The 19207-nt window shown below is 36.9% G+C and overlaps 1 protein-coding gene across 1 annotated transcript; it reads right to left on the bottom strand.

Moving 5' to 3' along the window:
• Positions 1–1729: 1729 nt before the first annotated feature.
• On the bottom strand, positions 1730–17402 carry LOC127934858 (kelch-like protein 24). Its single transcript, XM_052532385.1, has 8 exons — positions 17191–17402; positions 14738–15612; positions 12917–13032; positions 11752–11936; positions 7092–7210; positions 4426–4614; positions 2100–2288; positions 1730–2022 (listed from the first exon to the last, which is right to left on the bottom strand). The coding sequence occupies exons 2-8, from the start codon at positions 15536–15538 to the stop codon at positions 1822–1824; spliced, it is 1800 nt and encodes a 599-aa protein (XP_052388345.1). The 5' UTR covers positions 15539–15612; positions 17191–17402; the 3' UTR covers positions 1730–1821.
• Between the last annotated feature and the right edge of the window lie 1805 nt (positions 17403–19207).

Here is a 19207-nt window from a genome sequence, read left to right as displayed (position 1 = left end):
AGGAAGTAAAGTACGAGTAAAGTAGCCTACTCTGCTAAAGTATGAGGAATATAGCTTTGTTTTCCTTTTGATGAATTTCAATAGAATCTTGAATAATACATAGATACTCAGAGGAATCCCGGTTTCCGCAAACTACAAAAATGACGAAGGTTGTACAAACACTTTCTTCATAAAGTTTTTCTGATGAACAGTTACATGAAATGTCAACATAAATGATTGCAAATAAAAAAATTTATTGAGGTACTTTTGCAGTTTTACAAAAGTAAGGTATATTATTATTTCTAAAAATGTCCAGTATTTCTTATGCTTCATTCCACTGAAATGAAACGATCAGAAACTGCATTTTTAGGAGTTTTGATCGCAACAAAAATACCAGGATGTATTTATGAATGAGCTGAAAGCCAACTCAGTGCTTGGACCATCAGGATTGTATAGATCAATCCTACAAAACACCACATCTAACCAAGACAAACTGAATATAAACCAGGGTTTGAGAAAAAACATAGTATAATGGAACATTTACAAAAAGTTCAGAACAGAACAGCTTTTAATAATCCAAATGATCAAAAGGGCAAATCAACGTTATGTTTAAAGTATATATAAATACACTTATATCTTTGTCATTGCAGGCAGAAATGCAGGAGACGCGGTGCTTTGGGTAAACTAGCTGCCAGCATCCTGCCTGACACGTTCGGATGAATTGCAGAAAATGATTCTGAATAATGGCAAATATCTATCTCCATTACAGATTAGTACTAGAGCAGAGACTGCAGTTATCTTACTCCTTAAAATGAAAAATTAGGTTAGTGTAATTGGACTACGCACAACCGTACACGCAAACACAAGAAATTCCAGCGGTTCAAATTAAAACATTCAGATGCTATCTGCAGTTATAGGATTGTTTAACAAGCACAACATCACATAACACAGATAACATTAAAAAAGTAGAATGTATTTACATTGAGATATATTACTAACAGTAGTACATACAAGTGCATGATTGGGGCTCTAATAATAAAAAAAGATCAGAAAGGCACAGCTTGGTTGTCACACTAAAGTTAACGAGACCCCTAAATACAGATATGATACACAGCAAAAAAAAAAAAAAAAATGTTTCACAGCTGTAGGGTTCATTAAGAACCTGACGTAACTATTCATTGACCAAAATCAGAGCTGTCAATCACTGAGGTGTGTGGTTTAGGTATTCAAATGCTTGGAACGCCAAAACCTTATTATGAATACCTCATACGCATTTCTGACGGAGTATTAAGTGCTTTCTTTTACTTAAGCTCAGAAGCATAATATGTAAAAAGAGTATATAATCACCTCAAGACTGAGCCTTAAAGTTTGTCTGCAGACTTGAAAATCATTGTCAAAACGCAAGAGTCATGCTATCAAAATAAACAAAACAAAAAGCCACAAATTAAAATCTTAGAAAATAATGCAAAAAGAGCAGTGTTTTTTTCAATACAAGACTGTTGGCACCATCACAGCATCTATGTAAATACTCCATCAGATTAGACACATTCTCTAAATGCATTTCAGTTATGAGGAAGGTTACAATTTGCATTCTTCCTTGTTCCAAAAAAATCCGCCACACAAATAACAGTTTTGGTATGATTAAATCAACGGTAGCAGTTAAACATTGTGCTACACCTACAGTGCAAATATATATGCATGTTAACCGTATAAGAAAAATAATTTATCACTCAATATAAATGTTGCAAAGTTGTTTAGATGATTTTAATGTATTTTTAATATGCATGTAAGAGTCTACAGCTCCATGTTTGGAACAGTTTGCATGCGTGTTTGCAGATGCTTTCAGGGTTTTCGTTGTTTTTCGCTGAAGCGGTGTATAGTAACACAGCCATGGTAGGAAATGGAGCGAGGCATTGCAGCCGTGCATGTGATGATGCCAGAGGCTGGGTTGTAGCACACAATGTTGTCAGAGGCTTCACCATTTTCTCCCCGTCCACCCAGTATGTAGATCTTCCCATTGCAAACTGACATACCGCAACTCTCCTAAAACAAAACCGATTAAAATCAGTATATGGGACAAAATGACAGGAACATTGAGGTTTTAACTAGGCTTCAGATACCTGTTTGCTGAAGGTCTGGGCCACGTGCATCCAGTGGTCCTGTGAAGGATCGTAACAGTAGATGGACCTGGTGAGGCCACCACAAACGTAGATGTGTTGATTGAGAGAAACGGCAGATATATTGGGTTTGGTGAAAGGAATACATGCCTTCAGCTGCCAGCTGTCTGACTCTGGGTCATAACACTGGACCTGAAACACAATGGAGAAAGGATGTTTTATAATCTTGAATAGCCTTAAATTCTAAAGAGGACTGGGCCTGCGGGTGAAAAACCAGAAAGAACAATCTAATATTTGCACTTTTTAGTGCAAACAATGTTTCTCTTTGCCAGCTGATGAATAGATTTAAGAAAGATTGACAATGTGGATGTTTCCATCCAAAGATGCGAATTTAACTTATGTGCAAAACTGGAACATCACATAAAACATTTGCGAATAAATCCATCCATCAAGTCAAAATAGAACAAAATCATTACTTCCTGATAAACTGGAACTAAATATATATATAAAAAAGAAGGACCTAGGGAAACCACTGAATATTATAAATGACTTGCAGTTCAGAGAGAGAAGACGTAACAGAATAAATGCGGTCATTGCTTTTAGAGGTGGATGTCTGCTGTTTGGAAACGCAGTCATGCAAGACAGTAATTATACAGAAATACTTTGATGACAGATTTTCTTCAGGCATTTCCGAACAACCAAAACCACATATAGAAGCAGTGAACGAAATTGATCTGCTGGTTAAAGTTATCCCATCTCACAATGCAAAGTCACATGACTTTTTAAATGCGCATGGTGGAATTTATTTGGTTAATGTGTTTCCATCATCGTTTATGAGCATTTTTTCTTATCGGATTAAAAGTTTATGCTACTCAATTGTGCGCATAAGTTAATGCACATTTTTAGAATTTATGTACATCTCGGGATTTCCATCCAGAGTGTTTTTTTTTTTTAATGCAATAATCCAAAATGAGCATAAAAATAGGTGGATGGAAACATAGCTAGTGAAGACATGCACACTGACAGACAGTAAAGACATATGGTTGAAGAGACATCATTTGCAAATTCTCAGATGACAAATGCAGGACTTATGTTAGAACAAGCAAATTTTTTTTTTTTTTAATAAGAAAACCATATCAGATCCTTTCCTTTCAGGTTTTTCCACTTTCTTTCTCTTTCTGCTTCAGATGGCAAGTAAAGAAGGCCGTAATCTGAGCACTGAAAAATCAATGCGAGAAACCCATGTGAGATGTTACCCAAGATGTCGGCAGTGTCTGAGTACAGTAAGCTCAGCACACAGGCCCACCCACTAGGTTATAGACCACCAGCACAAAAACACACGTTCATTCCCTATCTGCCGTTAGCAGCCTTTCAGTTCAAAAGGATACACACATTTTAGGGGTTTTGGGTGGCATGGTACAGGCAGGACCCCCTCTTACACAAATCTCAAACAAAGGAAATCAAATTACAGTTTCACTAATGTATTAAGCAGCACAATGGTTTTCAATATTGATAATAGAAAGAAATGTTTCTTGAGCAGCAAATCAGATTAGAATGATTTCTGAAGGATCATGAGACACAAATAGTTAAATGTCAATTATATTAGAAATATATATAGTTGAAGCATAAAAAAAGAATTAAAATATTGAAAATAAGATACAAACATTATGACAACTCTAGTGAGCTGCTTCAGGGGTTATTTAGATAAGAAGCTATCTTCTAGAAAAGCATCCTAACGAAAACCAAAACAAAACTCAAGTGACTAATGAACCATATGAAACCAGTCAAAAATGTCTGTTAGCTAGTCTTGGTGCATTTTTCAGCTAGTTAGGCTGGGAGAACGGCTTTACCAGCAAACCAGTTCAGCCTAGTCCAAATACGTCATTCACTGGGGTTCAAAGCTGCGCCAGTGTGACAGGTTGTTTAAACTCTCACCATGAAGACATCATGTCAAACAGGAAAATCAGATGACAGTATCATTTAGACTTCCTGAAGTTGAAGATGTGGTTATTACATTTATCAGATGGACAGGTTTATAGAAATATGGGGTGACTACATGTGCCAAGCCAAAGACTAAAAAAAAATTAAAAAGTTACAAAAAAGGAGTTTGTTAAAAGGCCATATGCATGTCTGTTCTCAAACAAAAAAAATAACTGTTTTTTTTTTTTAACTGAAACACACCTACTCTGGAGCACTATTGGATGGGTCTAAATCAGGCCTAAACTGCATTACCAGTGTTTTAGGTGAAATCCTTTTCGGTTTGTAGAGTTCTGCCTAATTTTATATTGCGTGTTTGCATTGTGTATTTTAACACAGTTTTTCCACTCACCTTATTGGAGCAGCTGTTTTCATAAGGTTCTCCTCCAATGACGAAAAGTTTTCCCGCACAGCTTGTGACCGCTGGGCAGGAGACGGCTTCATTCATGGGGGCCACTTCAGTCCAGCGGTTGGAGAATGAGTCATACACCTCCACGTTACTGAGACAAGACTTCCCATCATAACCTCCAACTGCATACACCTGCAGAATACATACAGATGTTCACATAGCTATCTAAATGAATACATTTAGATAATCTAACCCTTAAAAATTTAATTATTAATTGCATGTTTAAATTTATATATGCATGTGTCTGGATTAACTGTGATGTTATTTTTTAAATAAGCTGTTTGAACTCTTATTTGGACGGCACCCATTCACTGCAGAGGATCCATTGATGAACAAGAGGTGTACCTTAATGCTAAATTTCTCCAAATCTATTCCAATGAAGACCCAAACTAATTTCATCTCAGGTTGCATAAAAATCTACATATTTGGGTGAACTATCCCTTTGATGTTTTCTTTACCGTCACATTAATCAGCAAATTATTATTTTGCCAAAACAATAGTGACAGTTTAAAAACAGATCAAACACAAGCATCACATTTCCCTAGCTCATGGCTGGCGTTTCTCTGTAGCTGTTCAAAGACGAGCACTCCTCGTTTTCTCTCCACATACAGCTTTATCCTCAAACTGACACCCAAGAGGAAGTGTGGAAAGGCCACGATAACAACATAATGTCAATGACCCCCGTTAATTTAGTTTAACAGGAAACCTGACCTCTGACCTAAGAGGCTAAAGTTCGCTTATTCACTCTTTCTGATGATTTAAACGGTCACACTCATCTTCACTGAAATGCACTAAAATGGCACTCACTTCAATTACATACATGCATACATGCATACATACATGCATACACTTATTAAAAAGAAAGTATATTCGTAATTAAAATATATGGTGATTACGGTCTAGTTAATCAGGATTTGAACCCCATCGTCTTTGCACGCGAAAAACTTCCAAGTAATTTTAAACAGAGCTGCACAAACAAGATAAGAGAATGTTGGATGGATATGACAGGTAGATGGAATGAAATAAAATAAGATATGCTATCAAACAAGATTTCCTTCCATATAGCTGTACATGCATTCATCATCCTGTTATCTGGTTTTTTTTTTACCCTGAATGTGTTTTAGCAAAAGAGCTAAGAGGTTCTTCAGAAATGTCAAGAAAAGAGACTCATTTTTCAAAAGGTTAACAACCTGAACTTAGTTATGCATTAGGCAAGCAAAAATGGGTATAAACAACTTTCACACGCACACACCACGAAATGAAATGCAAAAAAGAATTCCTTAAGAAATTTGGTAGATGGAATGAAAACATTTAAAGGGAAAGTTCACTGAAGTAGCAATTCTGCAGCATCATTCTCTCACCCTCATGTCTTTGTGTTCCACTGAAGAAAATGTAATACAGGTTCAGAACAATGTTAACAACACTTATTTTTGGGTGAACTATTTACTTCAAAATGGAAACTGATTTCAACCCTGCTAAAGAACATCATGAAAATGAAGTAAATGTGTCTGTAAACAACTACAGAGGAGGATGGGCATTGGGTGGACACACACAGGAAGAGAGAGAATTACAACAACTGTTTTCCAAGAGAAAAAGTCTCAAGAGAGCATTCTGTGCGTGTCTTTCTCTATGTGTATGAACAGAAAACATGATTTACATCCAAGCAGGCAGAATGTTACACCCCCTGCATGTGTAATAAAATGCATGTGTTCAAAAGATTCACAAACCCCCAAAATAAAACCCCCCAAAAGACCATCACAACAAAACATGAAGTGACGCATGCTTCTGCATAAGACTAACACAACACACAATAACTTGGGCAGCTAATTTCTACAAAATTATCAGTTAATTGGCAACAGATTAGAGCTATAAACATTGCACGGAAAGTTGGTGCTCTAAAAACTTAACGTTTCTCTTAACCCACTGCTAAAATATTTTTTGTCGTTTGAATCATAAACCACACTAAATTGTATGGCATATATTCTTAAAACAAAAAACATATTTGCCAAGGAGATAAGAAAAAAATCTAAATTACCAGAACATTAATATTAATATCCCATGCATATATACACACACACACACACACACACACACACTTTTAAGGGAAGAAGACCAATTGGAGCGGGAGATTGTCCCGATATGTTATGGCCCATCCAAGAAAGAAACGGTCTTTCACCAGTGTTGAAAGTGCTGCAAACGTGTATCAAACTGTAATATTTATGGACAACAAAGAGAAGAGGAAATCTGAGTAATTCTAATGCAAGGCTAATTATGATAAGGAAAAACAAAAGGAAGAAACAGGGGCGGGGACGCCTAAGATAAAGCCAAAAGCATCTTTCTCGATCATCAGCCATTCAAAAGTAGCCTTATTTGAACCTATTAAAATTATGTTTTCACCCCCAAGCAACACTAAAATTAAAATTATTTACATGAGATGTTTTACCAGTGCAACACAAAGGGGCAAATCATGCATTATATTGCATTATATTTTTCATACAGTTAAACTGCAGTAAAGGAAGTGTGCCTTTGATTAAGGAAATGGGACACTGGGACTAGAAACACACACACACACACGCACACGCACACACACACACACCACTCCCTCTCACCTTCCCCAGTAGGACGGTCATCTTATGTCTCCAGCGACCCTTATTAAGAGAAGCCACTCTGATCCAGATGTTGAGCTGAGAGTTATACATCCAAACGTAACTGCTGTTGATGCGTCCACCTGTAAATAACAACCACAACAACATTAACAACAGCATAAGCAAGCTGTGTGTGTGTGTGTGTGTGTGTCAACTCCGTAGCCAATTTTTTAATTTGTACCCACAAATTAGCTTCACCTTACAAACCCCTCTTCCCTTTGGGGACACTTGAGGATATTCTCATTTGTAGATACAACATAAAAACTAAGTGATTTTTTTTTTTATATTATAAAAAAGCTAAAAGTTTTCTGTGATGGCTAAGTTATAGTATTAATAACAGGGCCGTATAAAAACAGAGGATTTAGACCGACAAGTGTGTCTCAGTGTTGTTAACAAAAAAAAATTAAATTAAGTCTGAAGTAAAATAAAATGTAAATATTATATGAACAATTAAAATAATTTTAAAAAGCAGCTTTGGCAACTAACCTAAATAAACAAAAAATAAAACAATTACTAAATCCAAAAATGAAATCGATTTAAATGAAATAAAATACACACGTACACACACACACACACACATATATATATTATATATATATATATATATATATATATATATATATATATATATATAAAGCATAACAATTACTAAAATGTAAACTACCATTTAAAATACAAAACAGAAATTATTTGAACAAATGATTATAAATTCTTTATTATAAGCTATAATATTACATACATAAAAGAACGCGTACATGTTATTTAATGCATTTGCACAACTATAACATTGTACAAAACCGTTTGCATATAATCTATTTACAATGAAGACAAATTATTGAGACTTTCTCTATAAAAAGGACTTTCTGAGTATCAAACATTAGTAGATAATTTTCTGACCTAATATGATGTTCGATTACCCTGCAAGGACATCTTGAGGGGAACGGACTTAATACATCCGCTAAAAATTTCCTTGAGACCAAACATTCAAAAAATGGCTCAGAAAAGTGAAGATAGTTCTGAGCATCATTTGGTTTAATCAATGACATTTATACATTTTTAACTGACTTAACTGTGACGTAAGTGTCCAGATACCAGTACAGGCCACTGCATAGCTTTGGAATAACTGCACAACTTTGCAAACCCACAAACAGGTTATTAATTCTCCATATCAGACAACACCATGTCTGTAATTACACAAACCACACCGCTTCACCTGTGTTCCCGTTAAAAAGAAATGCTCCCTCTGATCTGAACATCCTTTGTTGTCGTCTGTTTATCTAAACCCGCCGAGGGCTATTCTATTCTGTGTCACATCACATCTCGGCCACATCTCAGACAGCAGGTCTGAGACAAACTCCAACAGTCCTTCTGTCCACACATACACGCTTAACACCTGGGAGAAGGCCGTTCCACTTTAATTCTGTTTACAGACTTGGATAATGAAGGTCTGAGAAGTTCTCAAATAGCATGAGGCCCTTCTTCCCTTTACGGTAGGTCTCTCACTTATTTTTGAGCAAGTAAAAATGGCACAACAAGAACAGTGCTCATAAACTCCATTAGTGCATTAGCGGAGCAACTGTCTGGTAAACAAAGACGGATTCAAAATCTCTAATTAAAGAGGATGCTCTTGCTTTGTCCTCTAATACGGAGTAAACATTATAAAGACTGGCTGTAGTCCGTTTAGTTTGCTCTACGGTCCTGACAAAGACCATCAGGCCTTTGTGACATTCATTCAGACTGAAGACCAGACAAACCAGCATTTAACATGTTGCCACCAAGCTGGTTTAAAGCAGGCACTTTCAGGTGAACAGTAAAATTAGTCATTAACAGAAACTCTGCTTGACAAACACTGAAGGGAAGTAGCTTCATATCTATTTAGATACTAGTCCTTGAATGTTTTAGAGGCATTAGAGTAAAGACAGCCAATCATTTGGAATACAGTTCATGACAACTTCTTGGCAACATTACAGCTCAAAATAAAAATCCTTCTCAAATTCGTAACATTTCTAACAAAATCACTGCCAAAAGCCGGTAATAAATTGTGACTTAGGGAATATACGGTAGTCAGTAAGGAAGCAACATAAAATAAAGCCTTGTCTCTTTAAGTTGACATATTTAGTTCATTGTTTATTTTTCTACCAGACCTTGATGACATCAATTTTTCAGGATTTTTTATAGGAGACACAATAATAATAATACCTTTGCATTATGCAATGGTACGAATGGGGCAAGCCCCAGGTGGGATTTATGATTTGTGCCGGCCCTGTTCATTAACCTCCTAAAATGGGCAACTGTGAAAAGGAAATGTCAAATTAAGTGTGCGTTCACTGGAAACCTATCAACTGCCTCAGGGAGGAACTGCCAACCAATTATGTCTTCCGTCATATTTCAACACCAAAATCAAACGACTTCCCTTTCTCTGGTCACAACACTAGGATCTGGGAGTATGGATTGAACAATGACTGTGAGCAAAATAAAAGACACACATCTGATTGAAAGTAGGCAGTGATGTTGCAATGAACATCTTTAAATTCAGTCCAGACATTTCTCTTTTTCAATTTATGATGTCATCATTGCTTATAGAACTTCAAAATAAATGTAATCGCGAAAAATATATCAGTGTTTCTTGCCCATACAATGAAAGTCCAACATTGTTTTGTAAAAGAAAGAAAGTCATACAGGTTTGATCAACATGCAGGTGAGTGAATGACAAAAACTTTCATTTCCAGGCTCTGCTGAAAAAATGCAGACACAGGGTTCCTAGGAAAGATTACCTGGCAAGTAATTTAACACGCTAATAAAATGCGAGCAGTCCAGAATAGTCACTATGGTGTATTTCAAGTCACTTTACTTATACATGCTTTGATTTCATTTGTATGCAAGGATCAGAAAATCCTGCCTGTTTTGATGTCTATAAAATAAAATATTTGGTTGGGTGCATAAAATAGTGGTTGGGTGCATAAAAAGTGAAGATTTTTGTTATTCTTGAAAGAAATCCAAGAGATATGTTTATCAAAGACAGCTGAACCACCACGCCTGTAGAATATGACTTGACAAGAGAGGGATAGATTTAGACAGAAACCTCTGAACCTGATGCTGGAGGCTGGCCAACTGCAAGTGCACACGAGAACAGCAATAAGAAGTGTGTTTATGAGTATGAGAGATGGAGAGAAGGGCAAACCTGACACGTGAGAACATGAGTGAAAACACAGCTCTATTCATGGAAATCGGACAAACAAAACACACTCCATACTGCTTTATGTTTTCAATGTGCTAAACAATGGCTCTAGTAGGAGAAGAATAAGAATTACACAATTCAGAATTCCTCATTATGGCATCTAGCTTGTTTAAACAAAAACACACATGAGTGTTTGTTTGAATACAATTTCAGTTACAGAAACTCCTCCAATGCATGACCTGTATATGTGGCCAGTGACCCTGGATGACATGTCGTGATGCAATATAGCCTTACCAACATCTGCAGATCATTACTGGAACTATTCTGAAACACTTGCCGCAAATAGTCCTCCAAGATGCAGCTTGCCCATGCCAGTTAGGGATTAAAATGTCCAGGGCACTCAGCTCAAGCAAACGCGAGAGTTTGCCAGAGAGAACAGAACTTTACACACTGGCTGTTCAGAGAGGCAGCTGTTGTGTTTTCCTCAAATCATAAACAACTCTTCCAGAAATGTCCTCACAAACAAGGCATTTGCTAAAAGCCCTTAACCCGTCTAACACAACCCTGAAGTAATTAGTCCAACCCATCTAAACAACAACAGAATTTGTTCAATGAAGCTCAACCGAACTATGAATTTAAAAAGTAAATGCTTAAAATTTCTAAAGAAATGTGAGATGGTTGCATACTGGCACAATTTTTAAGAGCCCTTTCCCAAGTATCTATGATTTTCTGGTCCCCATACATGGTTTGGGTCAGTCTTCAAAACTAATTTATTTGAACAGTTTTCAACCTGTGAGGTGGTATAAGTCAGATCACTTAGAAAAGTTATAGCACACCTTTCCCTCACACTTAACACAGTGATAGTCTTGTCAGTAGGACACTTCAAATGTTTTAGGGTAAAATTAAACAAAACAGTTAAAACTGAAAAAAAAAAAAAAACTGTGGTTAAATTTGCATATTATAAATTTTAATTAGATGCCATTTATGTTTCAGGCAGACATCAAGAGTCGTCCCTAATGTTTAAATCTGGGAGAATATACTTTTATAGGAAGTTCCACATGCCTGAGTCAACGACACAGCTCAAAAGAGAGAGAGAGAGAGAGAGAGTGTGTGTGTGTGTGTGTGTGTGTGTGTGTTCAGGTTCCACAGAACTAGACTCTCTCTGATCAATCACTGAGAACAAGTACAGGATACACCAGTACAAAAAATACAGAAAATATCACCATGTCCTAGCCACACTTTATCGTTACCAGCCTCAAATCATTTGATATTAAAACAAAAATACAGAATTATGTGACAATCACAAATTAGAAAATAAAGGATGCTTTTTATACAGCTATGACAAGAACTTTGGACCAATGAGGCTTTACTGTGGATGGGGCTACTCAAAAACAGAAAATAAATTCTTGCAATTAATCATGTCACATTGGAATAAGAGGGTCTCACCTGACACAATGATGTCGTTGCGGAGAGCGCACACTGCATACTCAGACTTGGTGTACTCGGGGTGTTTAGCAAGAGACGTCCAGTCTCCAGTCACGGGGTCGTAACATTCTGTGTATGGCAGATTGAAACTCCCCATTCGCTCACAGCCTCCCACCACCACAATGACCTCAGAGAAACCAGTAGACCTGCAGATGACAAAAAAAAGAAAAGAAAATCAGATAAACATGGGCTTTGAAGTGGTGACATCATCAGAAAGTGGTTATGCTTCATTCCTGATAAGGTACAATGAGATTCTGCAATGATTCATTGGAGAATAAATCCTCTTCCAAGACACTGTCACGAGTTAGAGGCCCACATAACATAAACACTCACTTGTTTACTGCAGTTAGAAGCAAAGTGGAATGTCCAAAAGCAAGCTCATACATTTTCAAGAAAAAAAAAGATACTGACTCTAAACACAGATACCTCTTCTAAATACAGATGTAGACCCAATTTTAGGATTGTGACTCTAAATACAAAAACTCCATATCAAGATGAATAGTACAGATCAAAGTACAGATTAGACCTCCCCACATCTGACTCCTGTAAAGATCCTACCCTAAAAATACTTCCCTAAATAACCACTGCCTCCAGAGCAGGACATGCTGCCACTAAACAATGACATGTTTTCAAATTCTCAGCCTTCTTTTAAATTGATACTTTCTACAAACAGAACTACTTAATGATCACTTCACTCATGATATCAGTCAAGTGAGTGTGTAGAAATGGACAATATTTGTTCTGAAGAAAACACGAGTGGTGCCTGCACGTACAAAAGTCACTGCCACAATCCCAGGATGTTGTTTTGCAGTCACTAAAGTGTTTCGAGTGGTTGTTAGTGTTAGTTTTACAATGCAAGTTTTTTCACATTTTTTGGACTTCCCGGTAATCATAAATCGGGTACCTTACAAGTAATGGCACTCTCTTCAGCTGCACTAACGGAGCTATCATTCGCATCAAGTGAAAGCAAAATGTTAACAAATAGAGGTGTATTTAATGATGACCAGTTACACTTTATCTGTGATCTGCATGTAATTTAAGAAATAAACTATTTCATGAGTAAAATGTGATTTGTTCTTCAAGAGCAAATCATCTTATCAGCCAATTTTCACAAACATTTGTGTACCTTCGGGGTCTGGCTCGTGGCGACATCATCTCATTGCCAAGTATGTGATAGCGACGTGCTTCATGCAGCAACTGGTAACATTCTGGAGCATTCTGGATCAGTTTATCGCCTTCCACCTGCAAAATATAATCACATTCTTAATGCTTAAACTTAGACTGGCTCCCTTATATCTAGCTTCCTGTAGAGTCCAGATATCTAGTTTAAATATTTAAATCCCTGGTGCTCTAGTGGTTAGGATTCCCCGCCATGGCCCGGGTTCGATTCCCGATGCATTTGGGGAATTTATGGCCTAGTGGCTAGAGAGTATGACTCCTAACCCTAAGGTTATGGGTTCAAGTCTCGGGCCGGCAATACCACAACTTGGGTGCCCTTGAGCAAGGCACTGAACCCCCAACTGTGTTTGCGCACTTTTGATGGATTAAATGCAGAGCACGAATTCTGAGTATGGGTCACCACACTTGGCTGTATGACACGTCACTTTCATAAACTCGTTACATTACAACAATAAGGAAAGAGTTTTGACTTGGCAAACATCAACACACCTGCCGATAGGTTTCAAGTGAACCCCATAATCTTGATTAACTGGTTCAGGTGTGTTTCGATCATCATTGAAAAGAAATGCTGCACTCCATTTGTACTCATAAGTCTGAAATTCAGAGTTCCCAGTAGGAACTTTTCACTGGAATGTCCCCTCAATTCAGAGTTCCGACTCAGAAACTCTTATGAACCACAACAACCCCAACTTCAGAATCCAATATGGCTGCTCAGTGGATCAATAGACATGAAACAGTAGTAAAATTTTGTTTGATACCACTTATGTTTGTCTGTGTCACAAACTCAGTGGTGCACACAGTACAATCCAACCTCTATGAGTGGACATGATTCATCAGAATTATCTTTGTAAAATATCACTCTATTGAATGTGTTTTTATCAACTCGTACAGAAGATGGTTTTCCAACTTGAGTACTGGAACATGGTCAATTTGGGTCTGACATCATTCCTAGCTCCGACATGCAACTCCTGAGATAAATGGAGCGCAGCAACACTCTACAACTAGCCAAATCCAAAGGCCATGCTTTATCTGGTTCACTAATTTATGAAACATGCCATATCCAACGTAGGGTTCATTTTCAACGAGTCAATCTTTCTTTCGTTATTTGGCTCGGCTCGGTGTTAATCTTCAGTTCTCTCTTCACAGCAGTTCAGTGAGTGTACTGTTTGAGTACATGAATTACTCCGAATATTGGTTTGTTTTAACTTAGAGGGAGTGTCAGCCACATAAAAAAAAAAGTAATTTGTGGATAAATGCGTATTGGAGATGCGAACCGTTTCAAAAGATTCAGTTCGATTTGGTGAACTGGTTCAAAAAGATCCAGTTACATGTCACTAAACTGCAGTGTTTTGAACTCGCTCACAACAGACATGGAAGAAAAGACAATGCTGAATAAAGTCCAAAAGACAAAAATTTATTTTCGATGCTTCAAAAAATTCTAAGTGGCCCTCTGATGTCACTTGGACTACTTTGAAGATGTTTTTATTACCTTTCTAACCATGGACAGTTTACCGTACATACATTTTCAATGGAGGGACAGAAAGCTCTCGGACTAAATCTAAAATATCTTAAAATGTGTTCCGAAGGTCTTAGGGGTTTGGAACGACATGAGGGTGACTCATTAATGACATAATTTTTCATTTTTGGGTGAACTATCCCTTTAAGGACACTCTAAGAAACAAACCAACTATATTAATTTTGGCAGATTTCTGGATTTTTTTCACACAAAAAAAGCTTCTGTTCAAATGAATTTGAATGTGCCACTCACCGTCTGTACAAAATAGTTTGGGTGAAGGAGAGGCAGTCGGACATGTTGTAGCATATCTTTCAGCATGGGCCTGCGGTACTCCACACCATGGTAGACCCAACGCATCACTGCCTCGAACACCACCTCCTCCCTGCCAACGCACAGCTCATCGCTGGCCAAGTATTCCTCCAGCTCATCCTTGTGGAGGTCTAGAAACTCCTCATGCTGAGCCACCTCTGGAAAATTCAATAAGGCAAAAGCACGGCAGCGACTGGCCAGCTGTTTTAAAGAGTGGGCATCTGCGAAACGCTGGATCCCAAGGCAGTTGCAGGGGTCCAACTGCTCTTCCAGGAATTTTGCGCAAGCATCCCGCAGAGTGTTGATCTGGAAGAGGCTGGAGGTCTCAAACAGGAACTGGACGTTGTGTGTGGTGATGCAGGCATGACCGGTATAAACATACTGCAGGAACATGTCCATAGCATCTGCCTGGATGCCGTTGATCTCCACAAGCATCTCATGGCTCTCTCTGTGGTCGTTGCAGAACATGGCACGGAAGTAACTGCTGCAGGCCGACAGCACGGCGCGATGACACGGGAACTCGCGACCCTGGACGCTTATGATCACGTCCGTGAAGAGGCGGCTGTCGCGGAACTCATTGAAGACCTGAAGGACGCTCTCAGAGTGAGAAGAACCGGAACTGAAGTTGTACACATCGCTCAGGGTCTTAGAGTCCACCTCAAAGACTTTACGCTTGATTGCCGGTGATTCCGGCACACAACTGGAGATCTCATGATTCAGACGGCGACCCAGAATGAGCACCATGATTGTATCTGGCCCTCCACCAACAAACAATCACTATCAACAACTGCAGGAAAATGGTCAACGACCATCAACACCTGTAGAACAACAGCATTTACAATCAAGAAATACTATATTAGTGGTATTCATTAAATTTCTGGAGGTCCACATTCTTGAGATTAGTATTACTATGTATGCTACAACAAACCAGTCTGTAATTTCAAGTAAACACAAAAAGCTGTTTAAGATGTGTTTGATGTGTTAAAACTAAACTGTGAAGGAAATATTGACCTTTGGCAGTATATTATTGACCACTTTCACTATTCATTTCATAAAGAATGTGCTCAGACTTACACTTTCGAGGAAGAATTTTGGCTAAAGGTCTATAAATATTTGTCAATATAACCATATTTTTTTGTTACATTATCAAGCTGTCATACTTATAACATTAGCCAAAAAAAAAAAAAAAAAAAAAAAAAAAGGTTAAATAGCATTTTGACTATTATTAAAAGTATGCTCCCCATCAGAGTGGCCTAGGAGAATTCAGTTGAAAAGTAAAGTAATTTCAGTGGAAAAAAAGTTCTTTTTTTTTTTTTTTTTAATATTGTTTTTATCAAAACAATCCATTTAGATTTTTCCTACCAAAAGCAAATCATTAATCAATATGCATTAATGGACAACTATTAATTATATTAAGATAAAATGTGAACTTAAGTGTTATTATAATTGTATTATGAGTGTCATCACATTCTATCAAAAAAAAAATATATATATATACAATCGTGTCTTAGGTTGAAAAGCAAACTACATTTCATAAAAATCTGAGAATTTTACTAGAGCACACTGAAATGCATGAAGATGTGACCAGTAAAATACAAACAAACAAAAAAAATCTATTCCTTGAGGCAATAGTGCACTGACATAAACAGAACACAGATTCTGTGTTGTTGAGAGATAAAATGAGTGAGTGAGCGAAAGAGAGGGACAATTTGCGCAATCTTTTTTTAAGTCACTCAGGTTTGTTTTGTTGTTGAAGTAGAAATAAAGGAAAATAGATGGTTGCTCAATATTTCCTCAACAGCTAAAATGGTTTGACAGCAAAACATGCTTTTAAGAGCATGAGATGATGACATCATATACTAGACATGAAATCAATTATGTGTGATTTCTACTCCATAAAATGCTTTTAACCACAGAGAAAGAAGTGTTTAGAATGACCATCGTTCTAAATAGCCTGCTGAAAAATCCAGCTTAAGATGACAGCTGGTTTTTTGCTGGTCTAAAGAGGTCATTACTTGTTTGAGGCTGCATGAAAGCTTATCCAAACATTATGTTCCAGTAACCATCCTAGCTGTTTTGTTACTGGTCCAAGATGGTCTATGATGGTGCACCAGTGCTCAGTAGGCTAGATATTATCATGCAGTTTCTTAATAAACATTTAGTCCCAAAACGTAGAGCTGCCTAAAAAAATGAACTCAATACAACATAAAGAGTCAATTCTGTCAAAATGTCAAAAGTGATATATATCACATTTAGACATATCCTAGGCTGTTAATGCGCCATAAACAAACGTGACATTAACATGTGAATGTATTAAATGTATTCAGTGTAGCTCAATCAATCGTATCTCAATCATTAAAGTTGTTCAGATAAAAGTTCAGCATTATTTTTCTCACCTTATCCCCAGGAGACCAACTTGCTAAAATACATAAAAAAAAACAATAGCTAGGGTTAAAGATCATTAAAAGTAAATGTGAACAAACAAATGTTCTTGATTCTATAAAAAGAGATCCATAAGCGTGAGCACTTATGCTGTCATTGTGAAGTTTTCTTTGTTATCGTCCGTATCGTCCTGCGTGTTCTGGCACAAAGAATACACACACTGGCTTTAAGCTTCTGTTTTGTCAGCTGTTCTGCAAGGCGTTTAAGGGAAATGTAGTTCTGTTGACGAAACACCACTCCTTCAGCGCAGAAAAAGAACACCGTATCCCAGAATTCCTTGCGGGAGAATATCCATGTGGTTGGCTGTTGTTTGCAAACAAAACCCCGCTTGAACGAAGACTATTCGTGTTATGCTGTATTGCCGTCACGGCAAACTTGAACAGATTTTCAAGCTCCTAAAGCCAATAATGTTGTTTGACGTCATTATTTATTTTATTTAGTTAATAAAAGAAGAAAACATTTCGATTAAAATACATCCCTTATGTCTCAAATGTAGCTTTTAGTTTGTTTTTGTACAGTACAAAAAAAAATATGGTGCTGGTTTCTTTTCCTTATGTAACTGTATAGAAAGCCGCCTTGATTTACAAACAAAACAATAAAAAAAAAGAAACAAAGATGAACCGTGACGCATAACTAGAAAATAATAATAATAATAATAACAATAATAATAATAATAATAATAATAATAATAATAATAATAATAATAAACTCGCCAGAAATCATCCTTATTAAAAGGGCCCAATAGCGCCATCTTGTGGTTATTTTAACCTTAACGAACCCTGTCGGTATTTCGCGCGCATTATTTTCAGGCACAACTTACAGATTCGAGGCACGTTGGAATAATATATTACACACAGTACAATAATAATGGTAAATTATAGATATTCTTGGATAAGGTATCCACTAGAACCGTAATATTTGCAACAGCGTGACATTTGTAAACGTTTTTATCAGACGTAACGTACACATCTGAGGAGAGAGAGAGCACAATGTTTTAACTTAAACTTCAGTGGTAAGTTTTTCCAGGAATCTTTCAAATAACGTTAATGTGTATAATGAACATTTTAACATATGGTCGGTTTATCACCCTTAAGAAAATTACTGTGGTTTACATTCAGTCAAAATTCAATTGTTGCTACAGTTATTTTTTAGTAACCTGGTTTATAACAATATAGTATAGTAACTAAATTAAAGATTTTCAAAGAGTTGTACGTTACACATCAAAATCTTTATAGTAATTTCTAATATTTACAGTAGTAAATCTGCTTCTGACTGAAAAAGTATACGAAAGCTGACTTTTAGTGTTTTTTTTTTTTTTTTGATGATAGGCTAGAAATAAGAGTTTTTAGTAACCAAAATACATAGTAAATACCATACGTAAATAGATAATACCATATGAAACGCAATAAATACCATTAAAACCACAACATAATGTATATTTTTGATTATTCTCACATATTATTCTGACATAAAATCCTGTGAACAAAACACTCATTGAGCATCATTACAGATAGCTAATTTAATATTTTAACTGGTTTAATTGGCAGTTTCAACTGGTTGATGAGTTCAGCAACAACTTTTTGTGTTTTTCACAAGTTCAAATAATCATATTTATATCACAGGTGTGATAGCTGTAGGCCTATTCAGCTGAAGGAACTGGAACAGCACGTTGCACAGTTCCCTATAGCGAAGCCTGTACAGGTACGGTGCTAAGGCTTTGGGCAGGATGAGTAAGAACTTACACACAACCAGGGACATCCACAGGTTTGCTTTTGGGGTCCATAGTCTCACTGTTGTTGAAAAGCATATGGTACCACAAAAACATGTTAATAGATGCTGCAGGGAAAAAGACAGATTACCCAGATGGCTCCAAGTGCTCTGTAGGTCCATGACACAGGCCACAGTGAAAGGGTGCTAACAGCAGGTATTCAGCACCATTGCTGTAATACTCAGGACACCAGAGCTGTATAA

Source organism: Carassius gibelio, chromosome A2, assembly GCF_023724105.1.
Source record: "Carassius gibelio isolate Cgi1373 ecotype wild population from Czech Republic chromosome A2, carGib1.2-hapl.c, whole genome shotgun sequence".
NCBI classification, from domain to species: Eukaryota; Metazoa; Chordata; class Actinopteri; order Cypriniformes; family Cyprinidae; genus Carassius; species Carassius gibelio.
The sequence above is the reverse complement of the archived record's forward strand: the minus strand, read 5'-3'. Positions and strand labels throughout refer to the sequence as shown.